Genomic DNA, 25,205 nt, shown 5'->3' with positions numbered 1-25,205 from the left:
GTATTATAGGCTGCAGGTCTGACAAGGGATTCTGGGATTTGTAGGTCAGTAACAGCTAAAAGACCACAGGCTGCAGGTCTGACAAGGGATGCTGGGATTTGTACTTTAGGCTACACCTCTAACAAGGGATGCTGGGATGTGTACTGTAGGCTACAGGTCTAACAAGGGATGCTGGGATTTGTACTATAGGCTACAGGTCTGACAAGGGATGCTGGGATTTGTACTATAGGCTACACCTCTAACAAGGGATGCTGGGATGTGTACTGTAGGCTACAGGTCTAACAAGGGATGCTGGGATTTGTACTATAGGCTACAGGTCTGACAAGGGATGCTGGGATTTGTATTATAGGTTGCGGGTCTGACAAGGGATGCTGGGATTTGTACTATAGGCTACAGGTCTGACAAGGGATGCTGGGATTTGTACTATAGGCTATAGGTCTGACAAGGGATGCTGGGATTGTATTACAGGCTACAGGTCTGACAAGGGATGCTGGGATTTGTATTATAGGCTGCAGGTCTGACAAGGGACGCTGGGATTTGTAGTTCAGTAACAGTTAGAAGACCATAAGTTGCTGGTCTGACAAGGGATGCTGGGATTTAAAGTTCATTAAGAGTATTTTGCTGGGATTTGTACAGGCTACAGGTCTGACAAGGGATGCTGGGATTTGTATTATAGGCTGCAGGTCTGACAAGGGATGCTGGGATTTGTACTATAGGCTACAGGTCTGACAAGGGATGCTGGGATTTGTACTACAGGCTACAGGTCTGACAAGGGATGCTGGGATTTGTATTATAGGCTGCAGGTCTGACAAGGGATTCTGGGATTTGTAGGTCAGTAACAGCTAAAAGACCACAGGCTGCAGGTCTGACAAGGGATGCTGGGATTTGTACTATAGGCTACACCTCTAACAAGGGATGCTGGGATGTGTACTGTAGGCTACAGGTCTAACAAGGGATGCTGGGATTTGTACTATAGGCTACAGGTCTGACAAGGGATGTTGGGATTTGTATTATAGGTTGCGGGTCTGACAAGGGATGCTGGGATTTGTACTATAGGCTACAGGTCTGACAAGGGATGCTGGGATTTGTACTATAGGCTATAGGTCTGACAAGGGATGCTGGGATTTGTATTACAGGCTACAGGTCTGACAAGGGATGCTGGGATTGTATTATAGGCTGCAGGTCTGACAAGGGATGCTGGGATTTGTAGGTCAGTAACAGCTAAAAGACCACAGGCTGCAGGTCTGACAAGGGATGCTGGGATTTGTACTATAGGCTACATGTCTGACAAGGGATGCTGGGATTTGTATTATAGGCTGCAGGTCTGACAAGAGATACTGGGATTTGTACTATAGGCTACAGGTCTGACAAGGGATGCTGGGATTTGTATTATAGGCTGCAAGTCTAACAAGGGATGCTGGGATGTGTACTATAGGCTACAGGTCTAACAAGGGATGCTGGGATTTGTATTATAGGCTGCAGGTCTGACAAATGATGCTGGGATTTGTACTATAGGCTACAGGTCTAACAAGGGATGCTGGGATTTGTACTATAGGCTACAGGTCTGACAAGGGATGCTGGGATTTGTATTATAGGCTGCAGGTCTGACAAGGGATGCTGGGATTTGTACTATAAGCTACAGGTCTGACAAGGGATGCTGGGATTTGTACTACAGGCTACAGGTCTGACAAGGGATGCTTGGATTTGTACTATAGGCTACAGGTCTGACAAAGGATGCTGGGATTTGTATTATAGGTTGCGGATCTGACAAGGGATGCTGGGATTTGTACTATAGGCTACAAGTCTGAAAAGGGATGCTGGGATTTGTATTATAGGCTGTAGGTCTGACAATGGATGCTGGGATTTGTACTATAGGCTACAGGTCTGACAAAGGATGCTGGGATTTGTACTATAGGCTACAGGTCTAACAAGGGATGCTGGGATTTGTACTATAGGCTACAGGTCTGACAAAGGATGCTGGGATTTGTACTATAGGCTACAGGTCTGACAAGGGATGCTGGGATTTGTACTATAGGCTGCAGGTCTGACAAGGGATTCTGGGATTTGTACTATAGGCTACAGGTCTGACAAGGGATGCTGGGATTTGTACTATAGGCTACAGGTCTGACAAAGGATGCTGGGATTTGTACTATAGGCTACAGGTCTGACAAGGGATGCTGGGATTTGTACTATAGGCTGCAGGTCTGACAAGGGATTCTGGGATTTGTACTATAGGCTACAGGTCTGACAAGGGATGCTGGGATTTGTACTATAGGCTACAGGTCTGACAAGGGATGCTGGGATTTTGTATTATAGGCTGCAGGTCTGACAAGGGATGCTGGGATTGTGTAGGTCAGCAACAGTTAGAAGACTACAGGCTTACAGTCTAACAAGGGATGCTGGGATTTGTACTATAGGCTACAGGTCTGACAAGGGATGCTGGGATTTGTATTATAGGCGGAAGGTCTGACAAGGATGCTGGATTTGTACTATAGGCTACAGGTCTGACAAGGTATGCTGGGATTTGTTACTAAAGGCTACAGGTCTGACAAGGGATGCTGGATTTGTACTATAGGCTGCAGGTCTGACAAGGGATGCTGGGATTTGTATTATAGGTTGCGGGTCTGACAAGGGATGCTGGGATTGTATTATAGGCTGCAGGTCTGACAAAGAGATGCTGGGATTTGTACTAAGGCTACAGGTCTGACAAGGGATGCTGGGATTTGTATTATAGGCTGCAGGTCTGAGAAGGATGCGGGATTTGTAGTATAGGCCACGGGTCTGACCAAGGGATGCTGGGATTTGTACTATAGGCTACAGGTCTGAAAAGGGATGCTGGGATTTGTAGTATAGGCTACAGGTCTGACAAGGGATGCTGGGATTTGTATTATAGGCTGCAGGTCTGACAAGGGATGCTGGGATTTGTAGGTCAGCAACCAGTTAGAAGACTACAGGCTACAGGTCTAACAAGGGGATGCTGGGATTTGTACTATAGGCTACAGGTCTGACAAGGGATGCTGGGGATTTGTAATTATAGGCTGAAGGTCTGACAAGTGGATGCTGGGATTTGTCCTGTAGGCTACAGGTCTGACAAGGGATGCTGGGATTTGTACTATAGGCTACAGGTCTGACAAGAGATGCTGGGATTTTTACTATAGGCCTACAGGTCTGAAAAGGGATGCTGGGATTTGTATTATAGGCTGCAGGTCTGACAAGGGATGCTGGGATTTGTAGGTCAGTAACAGGTAAAAGACCACAAGCTGTAGGTCTGACAAGGGATGTTGGGATTTGTACTATAGGCTACAGGTCTGACAAGGGATGCTGGGATTTGTACTATAGGCTACAGGTCTGACAAGGAATGCTGGGATTTGTACTATAGGCTACAGGTCTGACAAGGATGCTGGGATTTGTACAACAGGTTGCAGGTCTGGACAAGGGATGCTGGATTTGTAGGTCAGTAACAGGTAAAAGACCACATTCTGCAGGTCTGACAAGGGATGCTGGGATTGTACTATAGGCTACAGTGTCTGACAAGGGATGCTGGGATTTGTACTATAGACTACAGGTCTGACAAGGGATGCTGGGGATTTGTACTATAGGCTGCAGGTCTGACATGGGATGCTGGGATTTGTACTATAGGCTACCGGTCTGACAAGGGATGCTGGGATTTGTTACTATAGGCTACAGGTCTGACAAGGGATGCTGGGATTTGTACTATAGGCTACAGGTCTGACAAGGGATGCTGGGATTTGTACTATAGGCTACAGGTCTGACAAGGGATGCTGGGATTTTACTATAGGCTACAGGTCTGACAAGGGATGCTGGGATTTGTAGGTCAGTAACAGTTAGAAGACTACAGGCTGCAGGTCTGACAAGGGATGCCGGGACATTCAGGACATGAGTAACAGTGACTGGGAAGTTGAAGCTCCAAAACTTTTTCCTTTAAATCATTTTAAGAAGTCCAGTTTTATATACAAAGTAAGATGCAAAGAGAAATATGGATATTATTAGTATTGGAGAGAAACACCAAGTGGCCAACTGTCAACTGTCACTCCAAACACTGGGTGACCCCTGTTTATATGGGAACATGGAGGGATTTCAGACTTTTGCCCTTAGTAATTGCTTTAACTTTTACTGAAAAGCTTTTTAATAAGTACATTTTTATATACAAAGTGAGATATAGAGAGAAATATAAATATTAATTGCATTAGAGGAGAAACCTGAACAGCAAGTGGCCAACTGTCAACTGTCACTCCAAACACTGTCAGTGGCCCCTGTTATATGGGAACATGGGAGATTTCAGACTTTTCCCCTTAATAATTTCTTAACTTTCCCTTAAAAGATTTTTTTAAGAAGTAAATGTTATATACAAAGTGAGATACAGAGAGAAATATAAATATTTATAGCATTAGAGGAGAAACCTGAACAGCAAGTGGCCAACAGTCACTCCAGATATTGCCATAGTGACCCCTGGTATATGTTAACATAGGAGATTTTAGACTTTTTATTATTTCTTAACTTGCACTTATTTTAAATATAAAGCAATTGGAATCCCAAATGTTATTTTATACTTTCTGTATTTAGCCTGACAGGTGTGTAGCCTCCCAGCATCCCTGTTCCTTTCCCCAACCCCAACTCTCCTATAATCTATTAAAATGACAAAACCAAGGCTAATATCCCATGCGCTACCTAATGACTCAATTAGTAGTGATTTTCTTCATTTATATCATTATTTTCCATAAATTGTCCCCCAGTGTGTGCTGTGCATCCACTCACCTCTGATCCCAGAAATGAAAGTGAGAAATCCGTTATTTAACTGTCACTTAGCCGTGCGGACCAAATGCCAGGATGTACTTCTGTGTATTTATCCTGAGTTGTCTATAGGTCTGCCTGTTTCCCCATTCCTCCCATAATGATATTTTCTATTAGAATATGCACAAAACCAAGGAGAATATCCCAGGCACTAGCCAGTGTCACACTCAAATAGTGATTTCCTTCATTTCTGACCATTATTTCCCTTAATGCCCCGTGTATCAATGCTTCCGCTCACCTCTGATTCAAAGAGTTTTACAGCCAATCACAGTTTTATGTTTATATCCTGATAGTGATTGGCTGCAAGTTCAGCACATATTTAAATGCTGCTTAGATAAGTGGAACCTCAGTAAGGAGATGTGGGGGTTCAGCTCATGAATCTTTGATAAGGAATATTAATTCTAATGGCCAATGTAAGAAGTCTCAATGAGTGAGCCCTATTGAAACCTCCCATGAGCCTCTATGGATATGAGGCTTAAACAGAAGATAATTACCTGCCCTGGGATGTTGCACCAGCTGCTGAGGGAGCCCCATTCTGCCATCTTTAATATTGGTATCAATATTCTCTTCCAGTGTGCGTTTGCCAGTGACGGCCCCACAGTAGCCATTATGCTGCTCTGTCATAGATCTCCCTGTCCGATTGAAGGTCTCCAGTGATGTCCCACCTCTACCAAAGTTTCCCATCCTTCTTGTACCTCTGCCCTACCGAGAGGTAAAGTCTTCACACCATTAGAGAGCACGTCTGACCGAGTCACTGGGAAATTGGGGTTACAACAAAGGTAAAATATATAATGTTCATCTTTAATTCTTATTACACAGACCAACTGCAGGAAGTTTAAACTTTGCTTCGATGCAAGTTGCGCAGATTCAGATATGAGCAAGACCTTTAAAGAACTGAATAAATAAAATAGATAACATTTACGCCTCCGTGTGCTTTCCATTGGAGTCAATAATCTCTCCCAGTGGGCTCCTAATATATTGGATTAGTGGATTTCAATTTTATAAGAGGGGATAAATTTCCTATCCTGGGATGTGGTGTCCACTGAAAATTCCCAACACATTCAAGTAGACTCTCAAGGACTGTGGCAGCAAGCTGTAACGGGCATTTAATGCAGACTGACGCAGCCAAGAACCCATTGCAAAATCTCCCAATTCTCCAATCAATGTGTGGGGTTATGTTGCCTTAACCAGGACAGGCCCTAACAGCACAGGGGTGGATGCACGGTGGATAAGGTGGAAATCAATGTATTCAGAACATGTGCCTCCCACACACACCTCAAGTTTAGGGGTTACTGATGTAACTAAGCCATTGTCAAGGGCATTTTCATCTATTGACAGGAGAGGAATAGAAGGGACAGACAATTTACCAGCAAAAGTCAACAAAATATCCAGCAGCCCCTGAATCAATGAAAGCCTTAACAGAAACAGGTGTGTTATTCCAGGACAGAGTAACAGGAACACAAATCCTAGAACTAGTGTAACAGGGAGCAGAAATACAGCCCAAATGAATCTCCCCAACCTCATACAGCCTCAGGAGTTTTCCCAGTTTTACTGGGCAGGTATAGACAAAATGGCCTTTAGTCCCACAGTACATGCAGATGCCCTGGGAACGTCTGCAAAATCATTAGGAAAGTGACAGCTCAGCGGTCCCAAACTGTATGGGATCCTCAGGGGATTGAAGAGTAAAAGATTCAGAGGGAATAAAGATATTGCTGCTAGGAACATAACCAGGCTGTGAAATCTTCCCCTGATGCCTTTTCATTAATCTGGGATCCCCCTGTCTAGCTAGGTGCATTAAAGGGGAACTAAAGTCTAAAATAGAATAATGCTAAAAAATGCTGTATTTTGTATACTAAACATAAACATGAATTTACTGCACCAGAAGCCTAATTAAACTTATGATTGATGTTTTCAAGGTTGGCAGCAGGGGGTCACCATCTTGTAACTTTGTTATACATCTTTGCAGGACATGTCGATCAGACAGGTTTAAAAATCCCATCGGACTGCGGCCCCATCTGTTCGTAGGTGCGGTTCTTGCGATCCGACTGCCCGTTTTGGCAACACTAACATCCAATAGTTGGGCCCTAGGGCCCATGATCGGATCAGAGCGATATCGCTCACCTCAAAGTGGGCATGTCGGGGAGAGATCCGCTCGTTTGGCAATGCCTCTGTGTATGGCTTAGACAGGATAACAATTAGCTGGCTCTTATATAAACTAACTAGTTTCTATCCTTGTACTGGACCTGTCAGGTATTTGCCCAATACAGGTGGTCCCTGTACGGTTAGAGAAGGTCCTTGGATAGGAATTAACTTGTTTATATATGAACTGACTAGTTTCTACCCCTATACTGGACCTGTCAGGTATTGGACTCATTCCTATCCTTTCCTGGTACCTCACCACTAGAGGCATTAGGTCCTTTCTGAGGATAGAAACTAACTCACTGCCCTATGAATTGTCTATTTCCTGTCCACTAGACTAGAGGGATGATCCTTTCCAGGGATAGGAACTATTCGCTCCCCTAGTGTTAGCGGAACAAGGACAAGAAGCGCCGCCATATTGGGGCTGGCAGAGGTAGTCATAGCGAACTATATAGTAAAAGTAGTAACCCGACCACTTTAAAATTCTCCTTCACTTCTCCACCTTTCTACAACTGAAGTACTTTTTATCATTTAGTGTATATCTATATCCTGTAATTAACCAATAAGAAAATGACAGAAAAACGGCAAAAATCTGGCGACTTCCGTTCCGCTGTTTTAATATGCACGCCTATCGTGACGCACGTCCGCTCTCTGAAACGGGAAGTAAACAAATACTGCGAACGCGCGCCCCCAAGGGGGAGGTCCAAAGAGATGGACGGGGTCGGTATATGTCAGGAGAGTGGTCTGATCTGTGTGCTTTAGACTTCTCTACTGGGTACTGACACAAACCGCTGAATATCTCGTGTTTTATTCTTGTGGGTAGGTAAGTAAGCGCTTTCAAAACAGCTGTATAGGTTCCCAGTTTATAAAGTGTCAAAAAGAGCAGTAATCACACCTAGGGCTATGGAGTTAAGGCCCACAGAGGGATCCTGTATTCCTGGCTGGAACGTCACACTTCTAGTTATGTGCGGGGTGCTCCTCGTTTTCTTGCAAGTGTTGTGGGGTACATACAACTGCACAGCTCATCGTAAATGAGGGATCTACTGCCTTTTAACCATGGACGAAAGAGAGACCAGAGAAGATGATTTGCAAGGGCTGGTCATGTAATTATTGCTACATTTAGTCGCCCCAGTTCTTTAGCCCCTGTCAACCCAGTTATGACCCTGATGCTCCCCAATTCTTGCTCCCATAACCGACTGCTTTCTATGATGTTCAGTTGCTGCCCTTTATAACACCAGGCCCTTTTAAAGGATAAATAAAGCTTAAAGTAGGGTAGAAATGTTGTACATTATGTTTTGTGCTTCTGTACCAGCCCAAGGCAACCACAGCCCTTTAGCAGTAAAGATCTGTGTCTCCAAAGATGCCCCAGTAGCTCCCCATCTTCTTTTCTGCTGATTCACTTCACAAGCACTGTGCTGCTGTCATTTACTGAGATTAGGGACCCACTCACAATATACAGTACACATAGAATATAAATGTCACAGTATAAGTCTGATTAGTAATTAATACAGATAATTACTACATGGCAGCACAGAAACCAGTACACTTAGCATCAGAATTTAATAATCAGCCCTGTAGCATCAGTTTATATTCCAGACCAACCTCATTTTCTGCTTGATAATTTGTGACGACCCCTAAGCTTAGCTCAGAGCCCACTGAGCATGTGAGTGTCACAGACACATTCCAAGATGGTGACCCCCTGTCACAAGTTTGAAGTCCTGGATCATTGCTGCTATTGAGAGGCTGAAACTTTAGGCTTTAGGCCAGAGACACCTATGACTAAGTGCCGGAGGGTACGAAACGCGTAAGGTGAACCATGTGGGGTCAGTATGTATTTGTTTTTTAACATGTGAGCACTAATAAACAAATTACTGGATTCAAGCCTTGGGATATATATCTTTTGATATAAATATTGTGTGCAGATTGCCTTCTGAACCGGGGCATGTCCCTTTGGATGAGTTAGAAAATATATGGTAAGCAGCTGGATGGACTCCCAACCATATAACGATTTATGAAACTTTAGGCTGGCTCAATTAGTTCAGTATATAAAATATAGCATTTTTAGCCACATTCATTTTAAGGATTTAGTTCTCCTTCAAGTCTTCTCCTGGTTACATTTTCTGGAAACCATGGCACCTATTATATTTGGATATTTGTTTTCAAACTAGGGGTTAACCCCTAAACTTCATTGTACAGTCTTGATTTCTGCTCCTACGAAGCGGACGGGTGCATATTGATGCATTTACCTTTAATGAATGGGATTTTTCACACAACTGGCTGCGAACGAACACAACTGCTTTTCAGCTTCAGTTATTCCGAAAATTCAGAATGCAGAGCTAATCTTTCAGGAATTTCTTTATCAGCGCAATTTCAGGAGCAGTAGAGCATGTTCCAACCTCTGCAATGCTTAGGTTTTTATTTAGAACTGTTCCTAGGGAAGAAGGCATCAAGAGAATGCAGGTCAGTTTTGTATTTGAGACCACTAAATCATTACATTCTATGCAGAAGATGGATTCTTTGTCCTAAAGCATACTAGACGTTTAACAGGAAACCTTGATCTGAAGAATACTTACTTTCATGTGCTGCTTTGTAAGCCGCACAGAAAATTCCTACATTTTGCAGTAGGAGATCAGTATTTAAAGTTGACCTGCTTCCCTTTTAGCCTCTCAACTTCTCAATATGTCTCAGCAACATTCAACATTTTTCAAAAGTTGCTGTAACAAACATAGCGGATATGAGTGAATTCTGGCTTACAATCACCTGCATGGATGCTCTACTCCAGGACTGGGGAAGATGTTCTATGTCCTTTCTCCATTTTTAATCTGAAGGGTACTAAAGGAGATAGATCAAGGAGGGGATTCAGTAATAGCTGTGATCCCTCACTGGCCCAGAGACCCATGCACCAACTTGGAAGCTTCTTATACGTCAGGATCTTCTTTCGCAGGGCCCTATTTTTTCAAAGAAAGGTTCCCATCTACCACAGCACAATATTAGAGTTTGGGCAAATGTGTCTGAAAAATAATTTCAACCCCAGATGTCCTGAGTCTAACATATTGTGCAATTGCTGTTTGCAAGGTACAATACAAAAACAATAATAATCATAATAATACATTATTGGGTCAGGTATTCGTCATATCCGCTTTAACCCGTTCCCACCTTGGGATATTCCCTTAGTCCTTACTGTGTCATCACCATTTAAAGCCTCAAAGAAGGCATGACTGGTATTCCACCTTCAATCACTCCAATCACTTCCACCTGCAGCGTGAAAGAACTGACAATCTTTCCTCTGACCAGCATTAGATTTTTTTTTACCAAAGGTTGGCTCACTGTGTCTTATGGATATAGTTCTGCCATCCCTTTGTCCTGATCCTCAATCCGATTGGGAGGAACGGTGACAGACTAGATCTAGTATGTGCAATTTCTCATAATATTAATCGCACAAAGGCCTATGATTGACTGTTGAGTTATAATCTGTGTTGTCATGAGGGAAGGGAAGTCCCACACATTCAGCCAGTGTTAATATTATATTGTATGTATGTGGAAATAAGAGTGAGTTTGTTGTGTTAACTAAAGTACTGACATCAAACCAATAACCGCTATACATTTATACATTTCTGAACCTATAAGTGCAGCTGCATTTTTTTTGCCTCCTGTTAGAGAATGGAGACGTCAAAGTCCTCTACAATGCAGGTCAGCTTTGTGTGTCAGCGCTGCAGCCAACCTCTGAAGTTGGACACCTCCTTCAAAATCCTGGATAAGGTCACCATGCAGGAGCTGACAGGTAAGGCGTTATCATTAGATGTAAAAAAAATTAACGTCTGTTATGTGATTATATAAAGACTCAAACAGGCAGATCATGTGTTTTTCTACAAGTCATGGGACTTCTAATACTATGGGCAATATATTATTTCTTATCATAAACTCATTTGACATCATTTCAGGATAATGATATATTTTACAAGTTATTTATGATTGTATTACAGGGTGTGAGACCATGGCGTTTTATTTATGGGAATTTGCAATTGACCTCTGGTTTATGTGCCAACATTTAGAGGCTCATTTATCAAAGGTCGGATTTCATGTGAGCTTTTCAAAACTCCCATAAATTCGACCAATCGAAAATCTAATTTTTACAACTCGGATGAATTAGTTCGATCCGAAAACTCGAATCAATTTGAATTTTAAAAAAAACTTGATTCGAAAAAACTCAACGTCAGGAAGGCTGCAAACAACTCAGAATTGATCCCTGGACCTCTCCCATTGACTTAAACAGGAATTCGGCAGGTTTTATTTAATTTTTTTTAAAAACTCGAATCCAATTTCAATAACCCCCAAGTCGAATTTTACAGTTTTGCCCATTAAAAAAAAGTAATTCTCATTTCGACCCTTGATAAATCTGTGCTTAGATTCTATTTTGGTTATAAAACGTATTTTGTTACAGTATAAATAAGCAGATTGTCGGGAATATGGTAACATGTTGTGGATGGCCCAGTTGCAGTCCTTTGAACTTCAAGGTCAGCCAGCAGTTGCTTAAGACAATATTTTGGGGAATCCATGAGTAGCAGGAAGGTCAACCACTTGATTGATCCAATCACACAGTGTTTGGGATGCTTTACTCTACTAGCCAATATAACAGAAATGTCTCTTACAGCCCCTCTGGTGACAACAGCAGCAGTAAAGCCAGGTGACATTCAAGAAGTAGATTCAAATATAGAGGTGAGTGCCACAATCCTTTCTCCAGCATTTGAGTCACCTAGATACCGTAGGACTGAATTTCAACACAATCGTCACTACTGATTGGCTGCTTTGGCTTACTAGTCCGAGAGCAAAGTATGCGTTACATTCATTATATTATCCCCAAGCTTTTAATCACTTTTTGAGCTGTAAAGTAGTCCCTGTTGTCTTTCCTTTTTTTTTGAAAAGTAGTTTAATCTTAAATGTAAAACACTCCTGACTTCTGCTTTTTTCTTTATAGGAAACCTTTGCAGAAAACCGAACAGATGGCGTATCCCGAAGACTTATCCCACCAGCCAGGTAAACAAATCTTTTACATGGCTACCCATGCAACATATCAATAGCTAATGTGTACATGTGCATATGTTTACTTTATGAACAGAGATGCACATTAATGCTGCAAATCCCCATCATTATTTGGCTGTGTGTGGCCAGCTTAAGTGGTGCCATCTTTTTTCATTTTTCCAATTCTCGTCTGTGGCTTGGATTACAAATCCAAGGTCGAGTAGTATTAGTGGCCAAGGCAATACAGCCTACTGCTGCTGCTTAACTGACACCCACCCCCCCCACCCCCCGTTTTTCATATCCTCATTTACCTCCCACCCCCTGCAGGTCACTCATTTCCTCACCTCCACCTGTCGCTTATTGGCTTACCCCCTCACTTCCCCTGCTGGTGGTTCTGTAGGAATTGTGCCCCCCCTAGACATGTGCCTCTGCAGCCTACACTTAGTTCTGGCCCTGAACAGAATCTGTTTTTCTAAGCAGAATGATGTCCACAGAAAGTGCAACCAGTTTTACACTGATAGGAGAGGCATCTGATGGAGGCACGATGGAGAATCTGAGCAGAAGACTGAAGGTAACCTATTCACTGCATGGAAAGCTTGCATTAACAGGACAGTATGCAAAATAAAGCATATATTTTTTTTATAAACAAGCAAGGAAGTTACAAAGTTTAGCACAGCGTATCCAGGGAAACTGCTTAAAAGCAAAATATAAACCTCGTTTTAACATTCACACAACAAATGGTGAATTATCGATATGTAGTTTGCATTTGTCTACGAAACCATGCAGAACCGTAAAAGTGAATGCAGTTTTACACATGAGCCGAGGACAAAAAGCCCATCCATGTTAACCCTGCAAAAGGTACTCCTTATCTGTAAGCCCAAGACACAGACAGTTAGGGTAAGGGCACACGGGCAGATTCAGGGAGATTAGTTACCCCGGCGACAAATCTCTTCTTTGGGGCGACAATCTCCTCAAACTGCCTTCCCCTACCTTCCCGCCGGCTATAATGAAAAATCGCTAGCGGGATGGCACTCAAGGTGCTTCGTTTTCCGAAGTTTCCCAAAGTTTCCTCATGAGGCGACTACGGAAAATGAAGCACCGCAAGTGCCATCCCGCTGCCGATTTTTCATTATAGCCGGCAGGAAGTTAGGGGAAGGCAGTTCGGGGAGATTGTCGCCACCAAGAAGAGAAGATTTGTCGCCGGGGCGACTAATCTCCCAGAATCTGCCCGTGTGCCCTTACCCTTAAAAGTGAAATTCTCAATCTTTCTCAGAGGGCAGGTAGTAAGAGTAAAAACAAAACAATCCTCCATTGTTTTATTGTTGCAGTACAAGACCTATTTATTTGGCTTCCGCTAGGCAATATGTACATATTGGCCCCCTACTGCGATTCTGTAGAGGCTTCTGCCCTTACCTGCATATTTTATGTTTTCTTCCAGGTGACAGGGGATTTGTTTGACATTATGTCAGGCCAGACAGATGTGGACCACCCACTTTGTGAGGAATGCACAGATACCCTTTTGGACCAACTGGAATACCCAGTTAAACATCACTGAGAATGAGTGTCAAAAACTACAAGTATGAAACTGACCATGTATGATGACATGACCAAGATGGCATTTCTGCTAATTGCTAATTTGCTAAGAAGTCCTTGGTTTCCCATGTGACTGGTATTAAAGGCATGTGGGTTTGCCCATGGGTAGTCTGCACAACACTTTGCCAAGGAATTATTAGCCTCCAATTTTCTATGACTTCTTCATTGACCACCTTTCTAATCTACATTTACTAGACTTGACAAGAAATCTCCACTTCCACAGCTCATTTGTTTGGTTATTATCTCTTAGACGGTGCCTGGAGATTTTGGAAAGAATGAATGAAGATGACAAAGAGAAACTGGAAGCCAAACTGAAGGAGCTGGCCGAGGATGAGGAAAGACTAATTCAAGAGTTAGAGGAGGTGGAGAGAAACCGTGAGTTAGTTGCTAAGGACATCGAGAAAGTACGAGAGGAAGCAGAGAGGCTGGAGCAGGAGGAGGCTCGGTAAGTGATACGTTTTGGTAAATGTATGAGAAGTACAGGTATGATATCCATTAACCCTTTATCCAGAGAGCTCTTAATTACAGAAAGGGCTATCCCACAGACTCCATTTTATCCAAATAATCCAGATTTTAAAAAATTTCCTTTTTCTCGGTAATAACAATACAGTAACTTGTACATGATCCAAACTGAAATATAATTAATCCTTTTAGGAAGCAAACCCAGCCTATTGGATTCATTACATGTTTACATGATTTTCTAGTAGACTTAAGGTATGAAGATCCAAATTATCCTGGAAAACCCCATGTCCCAATCATTCTGGATAACGGGTCTCATGCCTGTAGAGATATTTGTATTTTTAAGCCTTTTGCTGCTAGTCTACATCCATCACCTAAGGAAAACTAGTTGAACCCATTTGACGTAGATTCTGTTCCACCACTCATAGACAACAAGCAGACCATCTCAACCTGCAATCTCTTTTTGTCTTCTGACTGTAAGACACTCACAACCGCATCCACCTGTACATGCACACACACTACACAATTTAACCACAAAGTCTATCATTTGTAAAAAAAAAAAAAAAAAAAAGGGTGATTCACTTTTAATTTAACTTTTAGTATGTTCTAGAATGGCTACTTTTCTATTGACCTTCATTTTTTCTTTTTTATAGTTTTTGAATGTTTTTGCCTTCTTCTGACTCTTTCCAGCTTTCAAATGGGGGTCACTGAACCCATCTAGAAAAACATGCTTTGTAAGGCTACACATGTATTGTTCTTGCTACTTTTTATTACGCCTCTTTCTATTCAGGTCTTATTCATATTCCTGTCTCTCATTCAAATCCGTGCATGGTTGCTAGGGTAATTTGGTCCCTAACAATCAGATTGCTGAAATTGCAAACTGGGGGAGCTGCTAAATAAATCAAACACCACAAATAATAAATGAAAAACAACTGCAAATTGTCTCAGAATATCACTGTCTACATCATACTAAAAGTTAATTTAAAGTAGTTATTTAGCTATAACCAATACAAAGTCACAGCTATGACATTAAATATATAACAAAGGGAAAATACATATGATGAAAACCAGGAATAGTCTTAATAAACTGTTAGGGCATATTCTAATAGCTTCATCTAATTTTTAATAACGATGATGAATTACAATAGTGTTCCTTTCTATATGGTGGGAAAAATTACCCTAGTAGTGTATAGCTTGAGAGATTTTCTAAGATAAAATATCATGTATTTTGCAATTTGCAGTGAGTGTTATTACGTTTCCTTTCTAGTTATCAGAAGGAGTACAGTGAGTTTAAGCGCCAGCAGCTGGAGTTAGATGATGATTTAAAGAGCGTGGAGAATCAGATGAGATATGCTCAGATCCAATTAGACAAGCTGAAAAAGACCAACGTCTTCAATGCCACCTTCCACATCTGGTAAATTGGAATATGGACTGATATGTAAATGTAATCATGAAGGGATTCAGCATGTTCAATATTATATTTCATCTTTCTTGGCAGAGGCCAAAGCTTCATTTAAACTAGGGATGCACCGAATCCAGGATTCGGTTCAGGATTCGGCCTTTTTCAGCAGGATTCGGCCGAATCCTTCTGCCTGGCCGAACCAAATCCTAATTTGCATATGCAAATTAGGGGCGGGGAAGGAAATTGCTTGACTTTTTGTCACAAAACAAGGAAGTAAAATATGTTTTCCCCTTCCCACCCTTAATTTGCATATGCAAATTAGGATTTGGTTCGGTATTCGGCAGAATCTTTTGTGAAGGATTCGGGGGTTCGGCCGAATCCAAAATAGTGGATTTGGTGCATCCCTAATTTAAACTTGGATTCCTGTATAATGTTTTTTTTTTTTTTTAAAAAAAAAAAAAGTCCTTTCAGCTGTATGACACCAGTAAGAACAAAATCTCTTTGCTTACAACAGGCATAGCGGTCAGTTTGGCACAATTAACAACTTTCGTCTTGGACGCCTGCCTAGCGTGCCAGTGGAATGGAATGAGATTAATGCAGCCTGGGGCCAGACTGTTCTACTGCTGCATGCACTAGCCAATAAGATGGGGCTGCAGTTCCAGAGGTGAGGTATCATCGGATAGAATCTTGGCGTGTGCAAATAGTCATATAGCTTTTTGTTACAACTAGCAACTTGGGTAGCAAATAGTAACTTGTCATTTTCCACTGCAGGTACCGGTTAGTGCCATTTGGAAACCATTCTTATTTAGAGTCCCTTACAGACAAGTCTAAGGTAGGTGATGTCAGTAGCTTTAAAAAAAAAAAAAAGCATCTCCCTTATTTTAACTGCAGTAAGGGCTCTATAATGAATATACCACACATAATTCATTGTCACAAAGGGGAGAATAAGGGATGAAAGAACCCAGTAAGGACTCGTACATACGGGTGTTTTTGCCTTGCGTTCCGTTTTAATCCGTTCAGATGCAGGAGAGCGCACGAGTAAAAGCATCTGATTCTTCATTACGGAGTGCTTGTTCATGAGACCACATGTTAGCGCCAAACGCAGGTGGAAAAACAACAGCCTGAACAGATAACAGAATGCAGGGGAGCACAGGGCAAAAACACCCATGTGTAAGAGCCCTTATAGGTTCTTTAGCACTGGGTTCATAAGTTCCCTAAAGCAAACCCTAGTTAAAGGGCATTGTTCATATTTTCAGTAACCACTGTATGCTTGGGTGTTCCTCCACCAGCCAAAAATATGCCAGAAGAGTGTACACCCTGTGTGCCATATGCTTTAGATGCTATATCTTGCCCTGATGATAAACATTTTTAGTATCCGTATTCTCATTATCCTCTACTATGAGTAAAGAGTACTTTGAGTAGAGAAAAACATGGAGAAACTGGATTGTTGTAGAAATGTATGCTTTAATGGCATGGGCACTACAATAGGAGGAGGCACGTGTGATCAATGCCACATAACAGGTAGAATTGATTGGCTCACTGAATCAAGTAGAAAGCTTCAAAAGTTTAAGACTTGCTGATCTCGAGCAAGGAAGTAATCATCTATATTTTCTTGTTAGGAATTGCCCCTGTACTGTTCAGGTGGATTGCGGTTCTTCTGGGATAACAAGTTTGACCACGCCATGGTAGCTTTCCTGGACTGTGTGCAGCAGTTTAAGGAGGAGGTTGAGAAAGGGGACACTGGTTTCTGCTTGCCCTACAGGTTGGTAGAGTGGTTACAAAATGACCAAACCCTATGCGTTATTTATAATCTCTTGTTTTTGGGCATAACACAAAACTAAAATCTTTTAGTCATGGAATGCTGCCTTGTTTGAGATTATGTTCAAAATGCATTTTAGTCATTTACGTCTCTGAGGAGAACAGTTGAAATTTTGGGTCTCCTTTATCAAATTTGAAATGTTACATATAAAAAAATTGTCTTGTCTATTACTGTGTATAAAATAAGACAAATGGATAAAGGGTCTTCCACAAGAATCTTATTTTGGACATCCACAAGGAGATAATTCATGTTAGTGAAAAATACAACAGTGGGGGGTTGTTGGGTATAATGATTGTTAATATTATTATATACACCATACCAAATACTCTGGGCTCATTTTAGGTATCGGGAGGCAATATCCCCAGGTTTGCCCCATGAATATATGTATATTTTATATATTATATTTTCTCAGGATGGATGTAGATAAAGGGAAAATTGAAGACACAGGAGGGAGTGGAGGATCCTACTCCATCAAGACCCAGTTCAACTCTGAGGAACAGTGGACCAAGGCCCTAAAATTCATGTTGACTAATCTGAAATGGGGACTGGCTTGGGTTTCCTCTCAATTCTACAACAAATGACACCGCAGTTGGTTGTTGAATTAACGTCTGTGGGTATATTTGTCTTGCAGTCACACAGAGAGGTTGGTGCCATTCTAATGAGTATGCCAAACCCCTTTACTGCCAGAGGCTGGCCCCGCTGGCTTTGTAGGGTTAATCTATCTTAATATTTCACCATTTTTCCACCAAAGCAAGCCTGGTTTTACAATTCTTTTAAGTCAACTTATAAGTATTACATGTATAAGACCTTTTACCTTCATGGAGACATCTGTTGAGGTGGTTATGTATATATGTTGCACCTTCCCTAAATATGTATATTACTTAGAAAAAAGTCTTAATTCAAGCTTTTGTTTTTGCATGAAAATAACTTAATTTTTTTCAACTAAGGAGGTTGTAGGGAGATTTCCTTTCCAAGGGTAATCAGTCTGCATTAGGCAGTAGATGCGGCATTTTGTTTGGTTCAGTGCCCCTTTAAGGTAAAAGCTTTGATTAGTCTCTCAAAACAATATTACTTGTCTATCGGCCATAGGTCCAACTATATATACCCCCCAAATCCCACTCTGACCTTCACCTTAATTGGCCTTTAGGCTGAGCCTTCCCAGCCATCGCTCGAGATCTCCCCAGGGGGCTAGCGTCACAGTTTGGAACGACACAAGAAGCATCAGAATGAAGTAAGGGTTTAAAGGTGTTAAAAGGACAGTATATCCTCTTTTTCAACATGAGTTCAACTAATAGGGTTTGTGCTGAGCATACTGTTTGCCTATTGGATTAATTAGGAAATATAGCTTTTGTTACTTCACTGCACTGAAAAGGGGCAAAAGCCACATTCTGCAATGATATTTACTTTACTTCTTGGCCCAGCAGAAATAGGCATATCTTTTTATGCGTCCCTTCTTCCTTTGTTCAGTGCTTTCTAAATATGATGATGCCTGAAGCTGCCTTGCCTTCTCTGACCCATACTTTGCTTAATTGGGCGAACTGCTAGTGAGAATGAGCGAAAAGAGGGAATAATCTGTTCAAAATGAAAAAAGGTTCGCAGGATAATGTGAACAATCAGGGATACTTTTATGAACTCCTTTTAGTGGGCTTTACTGACTGCAATCCAAAAAGTTTGCATTACATGCAGCCCAACAACTTGAATTCTAAGTAGGGATGCACCAAACCCAGGATTCAGTTTGAGATTCGGGCAAATCTGGGCACTTTTTTCGGATTTGGATTTGGCTGAATCCTAGGTGTTCAGCCAAATGAAATCCAAACCTTTAAAATCATGTGACAAGGAGACATGACTGAATTGAATACCAAATCCAAAGCTTGTAATTTCAGTTTGTTTGGGAACCTTAAATTTATATGCTTCAAAGAATAAAATATCTATATAATTTGAATAGAAAGATTTGTATTGTATATTTAATGCATCTGTGCACTGAAAGCATTGAAATAAAGGTTATTTTGGAAGCCATAAGTAAATTGATTGTGTGATAAAGATTGGGAGACGCTCATGCTATAGGGTCCATCATTTTCACAATTTTCTTGTTGAGGGATGTTGCAATAAAAAACCAAACACATTTGGAATCTACAGCCTGCATGGCTAATTAGCAATTGCAGCCATGAATTGCGAATTAGCCATGCAGGCTGTGGATTCTTAAAGGGGTGAGGTGGCAACCATAACTGACACTAATGGGTTACCCCCCCATCACGTGACAGAAACTAGCAGGCAATCAATAAATTTGGTTTCAGGTCCCACTAACCTATCCTCGTTGACTGAAAGCAGGGATCTCACCCCACTAGGGTTAGGAGGCCTGTGAACAATGAAAATCTTTAAGTATGATTTGATTTTCTATACACTAGAGAGGGAATATAAGTAAAAACTGCACCACCATTCAGGCTACTGCCCCCCCCTTAAAACATAGAAGCTGACTTAGTATAAGGACACACGGGGAGATTGGTTGCCCCGGCGACAAATCTCTTCTTCGGGGCGACAATCTACCCAAACTGCCTTCCGGTCGGCTATAATGAAAAATCGCCAGCGGGATGGCACTCTAGCCGCTTCGTTTTCCAAAGTTGCCTCATGAGGAAACTTCGGGTGACTTCGGAAAACGAAGCTCCGTGAGTGCCATCCCGCTGGCGATTTTTCATTATAGCCGGCGGGAAGGCAGTTTGAGGAGATTGTCGCCCCAAAGAAGAGGAGATTTGTCGCTGGGGCGGCTAATCTCCCCGAATCTGCCTATGTGCCCTTACCCTAAGAGCAATAGCCACTAGTGTTGTGCAGGTCGGCATTTCCTAACCCGCCTTACCTTAGCCCGTGCCCATCTGACTTCCAGGTTGCTTTTATAGACCAGCGCAGACCTGCCGATGAAGTCACAAAAAGGAAGGGGTAAGCAGGCACAGCGTCTATAAAAGACAAACCCGGAAGTCGGAAAGGCGGCATTTTATGGTGGCCGCACCCGCCACCCCTGAAGAAGAGTGAGAAGCTGGCCCGCACATCACTAATAGCCACCTTAATTCTGTGGATAAGCTAAACTACAACAGGCTCTAAACCAGTGATCCCCAACCAGTAGCTCGCGAGTATCATGTTGCTCTCCAACCCCTTGGATGTTGCTCCTAGTGGTCTCAAAAGACCACTAGGAGCTTATTATAGCATTCCAGGCTTGAAAGCAAGTTTTAATTACATAAAAACTAATTATAATGCCAAGTAGAGCCTCCTGTGGGCTGCTAGTCCACATAGGGGCTACCAAATAGCCCCTTATTTGGCACCACAAGGGACTTTCTCATGCTTGTGTTGCTCCCCAACTCTTTTTACATTTGAATGGGGCTCACGAGTAAAAAAGGTTGGGGACACCTGTTCTAAACTATAGGAGCTTTCCACGTAAACAAACATTTACTTAAACACATTTATCAATCACAGCACATCTGAGAGCTGATAAACTGCAGCATAATTTGCATGGACAATGAATGACCCAGATTCTGTAACACAAGGGTGCATTGTGCAGCTTCTTAAGATGGCCACAGACGCAAAGATCCGATCGTACGAATCAGTCTTACCATTCAGATGAAATAAAGTAGTTAAAGAACAGATGAGCCGATGTTCTGCCCCTGACAGCAATAATATGATAGTTATGTCCGACAAAAGCTAGTGACAGTCTCCCTCTGAAAATCGTACGATCGGCAATACACGCAGAGATATTATTGGCAGCCGACAGACATTTTCTAACCTGTTCGATCGAACAAACGACCGATCTCTGCTGGAAGAAAAATGTCGGGACTCCACACACGTTCCGAAAATCGTGCGAATCCTTGATTCGTACGATCGGATCTTTGCGTCTATGGCCAGCTTTAGGGTGAAACTACATGGGAGATTTTGATCAGATCTTGCCATGCAACACCATTTAGATGCATGCTGCAGACTGAACTGATTTATGTACACCCATGCATCACAATAAATTGCTCATTAGCCATGCATTCCATATGTGTTCGTTTTTAATGGGGTGAGGTGGCAACTCTACATCAGATTTTCTCTCATGTAATGAAAACACAGAATGCATTATACCTATATGATAGTTGGCTGGAAAATGTTCCATGTAGTCTACACATCAGTCTTATCATAATTTGAACCACAGACTTCATCCATGTAGGATCCAACAACATCCAACACACACTTCTCCTACCTCAGTCCTCAGTAGCAGGGGAGAAAAATGAAAGGAGTGCACGGTGTGAAAAGCAGAATCCAACTACTGAGAAAGTACACAATTGATCTCATCACGACATTGCCCTAAATATCGATAACCACCTAATATACTCACCACTCTTGAAGTATTCTAGGCTTCAACCCTAAATGAAGGAATGAACGAGTATACTTACAGTTTGAGATGCAGAATCTGGATAAAATAACTTTCAACTGCACTTTTAAAGTATTATAGGGTTTAGCCATAATGAAGGGAATGAATGAGTATACTTACTATTTGAGGTGCAGAACAGAGTGGAATAACTTTCAACTGCTGCAAGATAACTCGTACATTTTAACATTGCAGGCAATATACCGACACAAAATTGTGAGCAGACTAGTAAAAAAGAATGCCTTAGACATAGTAACCAAATAGACTGGTTGTCACATATGGCAACCAGAACACCGAGGAGTGACTGGATTGGACTGCCTGTAACAACTTTTTTGACTTTGTGCATGGCCTTGGTTAATAGAGTACCACCATGACTTATTGTGTGAGAATCCAGCACCTCCCACCAGGGCCACCGGATCAGAATCGTGAGGCAAACTGAAGGTCAGGAACAAGCCGGGGTTAGAACCAGGAGTCTCCCAGGGGACAGGAACAGGTAGCAGGTATCCAAGAAACCCCAGTTGCGGGAACAGAGCACCTGGGACTAAGTACACTTAAACTATAACAGGCAGTGAGTACATGCAGTGCAGGGAGTTATATAGCCAATCTAATGGCTAATACTGAGCATGTGTGGCCTGCGCCCCCTTTCCCCTTCATTGGCAGGGGGTGCGGGTCTATAAAAGGAACCCAGAAGTCAGGTGGAGGGAGGGATCCCTGCACATCACTACCAGACAACCCTTCAGTTTCAGAAACCTGCATTTCAAAGCAGTTCTAGTATAAAGACCCCAGTTCATATACAATTCAAATAAACATTGGCAAAACAGGGCAATTCCTAGACACCTTGCGGGCCGGAAATAATCTGCCGTGCAGCCTAGCAACATCCAGCTATGCCAATGTATAAAACAGTGGGCGAGAGCCCATGCACATCCTTGAACTTGGATTAATATTAAGATACAACTACATTAATGCCACCAAACATAACATCCTGATCGTGGCAATAACCATTTAGAATCTGATATGATTACTGATAACCTGCATGGATGCAATAGTAAAACCGAGAGTTGCAGGCTGGTACTAAGGTGTTTCATTTGCCAACAGCATGTTACTGATGTGATGCAACAGGACCAAATAAAACTGAGGACGTACTCCTGTTAGGAGATTATAATGCCACTGAAAAGTAAAAACCTGTAATTTACGACTAAGTAATTTAGCCACTAAGTATACAGTTATGGATCTGTTATCCAGAATGCTTGGGACCTGGGGTTTTCCAGATAACGGATCTTTCCGTAATTTAAATCTTCATACCTTATGTCTATTAGAAAATCATGTAAACATTAAATAAACCCAATAGGCTGGTTTTGCTTCCAATAAGGATTCGTTATATTTTAGTTTGGATCAAGTACAAGCTACGGTTTTATTATTACAGAGAAAAAGGAAATCATTTTAAAAATTTTGGATTATTTGATTATAATGGAGTCTATGGGAGACAGCCTTTCCGTAATTCGGAGCTTTCTGGATAATGGGTTTCCGGATAACAGATCCCATACCTGTACTAAGTACTGTACCAACCGTAAAAATTGTAATATGCGTTCTAATCCAATAGCAAGACGTGCATTCTATGTACTTAAAGGAAAACTATACCCCCCAAACAATGTAGGTCTCTATAAAAAGATATTGCATAAAACAGCTCATATGTAAAATCCTGCTTCATGTAAATAAACCATTTTCTTAATAATATACTTTTCTACTAGTATGTGCCATTGGGTAATCATAAATAGAAAATTGCCATTTTAAAAAATAAGGGCCGCCCCCTGAGATCGTAGGATTCACTGTACTCACAAATATACCAACAAACCATACATGTTAGGTCACATGAGCCAATTAACAGGCAGCGTTGTGTCTTTTGCTTCCACACTTCTTCCTGTTACAGTTAGAGTTGAAGTATTTCTGGTCAGGTGATCTCTGAGGCAGCACACAGACCATCACCAAATGGTGGTTCAAGCCAAGAAATGTAAAAGGGCAAGATTTACTTAAATATATATTCCAGTTTGGTAAGATTCTTTAATATGCCACTAAATATGATATGAACTATCTGTTGCTTAAGTGTTCATTTTGGGGGTATAGTTTTCCTTTAAGATAGTGAATAGGGACACATGAAATACACTGTACTGTATCACCCACTATTAATACTGGAAAGCTGTGTTAGTTTACTGCAGCAATTTTAATAATACAGTATTTATATTGTTAAATTTGCCTAGTAACACCTGTCTAATACTTGTATCTCAGTTTGGTTAAGATTTCAGGCAGTCGGTGAAGCCAAAACACACTGCAGGCTGTAAAGGAATAGTTAGATCTTATTGTATAAGGAGTATACCCTGAAAGGGAAAATTATTCAGATAATTTACCCGATTCATCATATAATTGCATTCTTAAAGGAGAACTAAACCCTGAAAATGAATAGGGCTAAAAATGCCATGTTTTATATACTGAACTTGTTGCCCCAGCCTAAAGTTTCAGCTTCTCAATAGCAGCAATGATCCAGGACTTCAAACTTGTCACAGGGGGTCACCATCTTGGAAAGTGTCTGCGACACTCACATGCTCAGTGGGCTCTGAGCAGCTGTTGAGAAGCTAAGATTAGGGGTCGCAAAATTATCAAGATGAAAATGAGGTTTGCCTGTAATATAAGATGATGCTGCAGGGTTGATTATTAAATTCTGATGCTAGTTGCACTGGTTTCTGTGTTGCCATGTAGTAATTATCTGTATTAATTACTAATCAGCCTTATATGGTGACATTTATATTGTGAGTGGGTCCCTAAGTTCAGTGACAGCAACACAGAGCATGTGCAGTGAATCAGCAGAAAAGAAGATGGGGAGCTACTGGGGCATCTTTGGAGACACAGATTTTTACTGCTAAAGGGCTTTGATTGCCTGGGCCTGGCACAGAAACCCAAAACATAATGTACAACATTTCTAGCATACTAGTCCTTTATATGGCTGGACAACATGTTTTTTTTTTCAAGTCTGTGCACTTACCGCACAAGGGTTCTGTTCCCCAGGGCTTACCAGGCTGCAGTCTAGAATTTTAACTGGACCGAAAGACTGTTAATATATGGAGTATTTTCAACATGATAATATGTTGAACCATGTATAAGATACATACAGTAATTAAATGTATTACTGTAAAATTGATGATGGCATACATTTCTATAATTTCTGGCAAGATGCGACCTAAAAAATAAGAGCTGCACTGGAAAGATGCTTAACTGATAACTGCCACAGATAGCTCTCAGCTGGAGGGCAATTAGCTGCACAAGCTTCTCGTATGAGGAGTTATCATTTAATAAATAGTACAGCTAGCTTGCAAGCCACAAAGCATAGACTCTTCTCCATGATAGTGCATTTATATAGCATAAGACTTTGGTTATAGAACCTTCCAGTCACAGAATGTGCTCAATAATGGAGAGTAAGGTATTTAACTGCACACAGGTTTCTGCTTTCTCCCCTTAAGGGATAATTCTGTTTACTACTTGCCTGAACCAAGCAGTACTGAAAACTGCTGAATTTAGGCACT

General features: G+C 41.6%; 1 protein-coding gene across 1 annotated transcript; it reads left to right on the top strand.

Annotated features, from left to right (window-relative positions):
* Positions 1–7,657: 7,657 nt before the first annotated feature.
* Positions 7,658–19,262, top strand: becn1.L (beclin 1, autophagy related L homeolog). Its single transcript, NM_001092282.1, is given in 14 exon segments — positions 7,658–7,774; positions 10,609–10,732; positions 11,603–11,667; positions 11,927–11,985; positions 12,451–12,541; positions 13,409–13,503; positions 13,505–13,540; positions 13,542–13,547; positions 13,814–14,008; positions 15,290–15,436; positions 15,939–16,088; positions 16,196–16,256; positions 17,044–17,186; positions 17,656–19,262. Coding segments are annotated over 13 exon segments (1,338 nt in total). The 5' UTR covers positions 7,658–7,774; positions 10,609–10,611; the 3' UTR covers positions 17,825–19,262.
* The last annotated feature ends 5,943 nt before the right edge of the window (positions 19,263–25,205 follow it).

The sequence above is a fragment of the Xenopus laevis genome, chromosome 9_10L, assembly GCF_017654675.1.
Source record: "Xenopus laevis strain J_2021 chromosome 9_10L, Xenopus_laevis_v10.1, whole genome shotgun sequence".
In the NCBI taxonomy this organism is placed as follows: domain Eukaryota; kingdom Metazoa; phylum Chordata; class Amphibia; order Anura; family Pipidae; genus Xenopus; species Xenopus laevis.
Note: the sequence above shows the minus strand (reverse complement) of the source record. Positions and strands in the feature narration are given on the sequence as shown.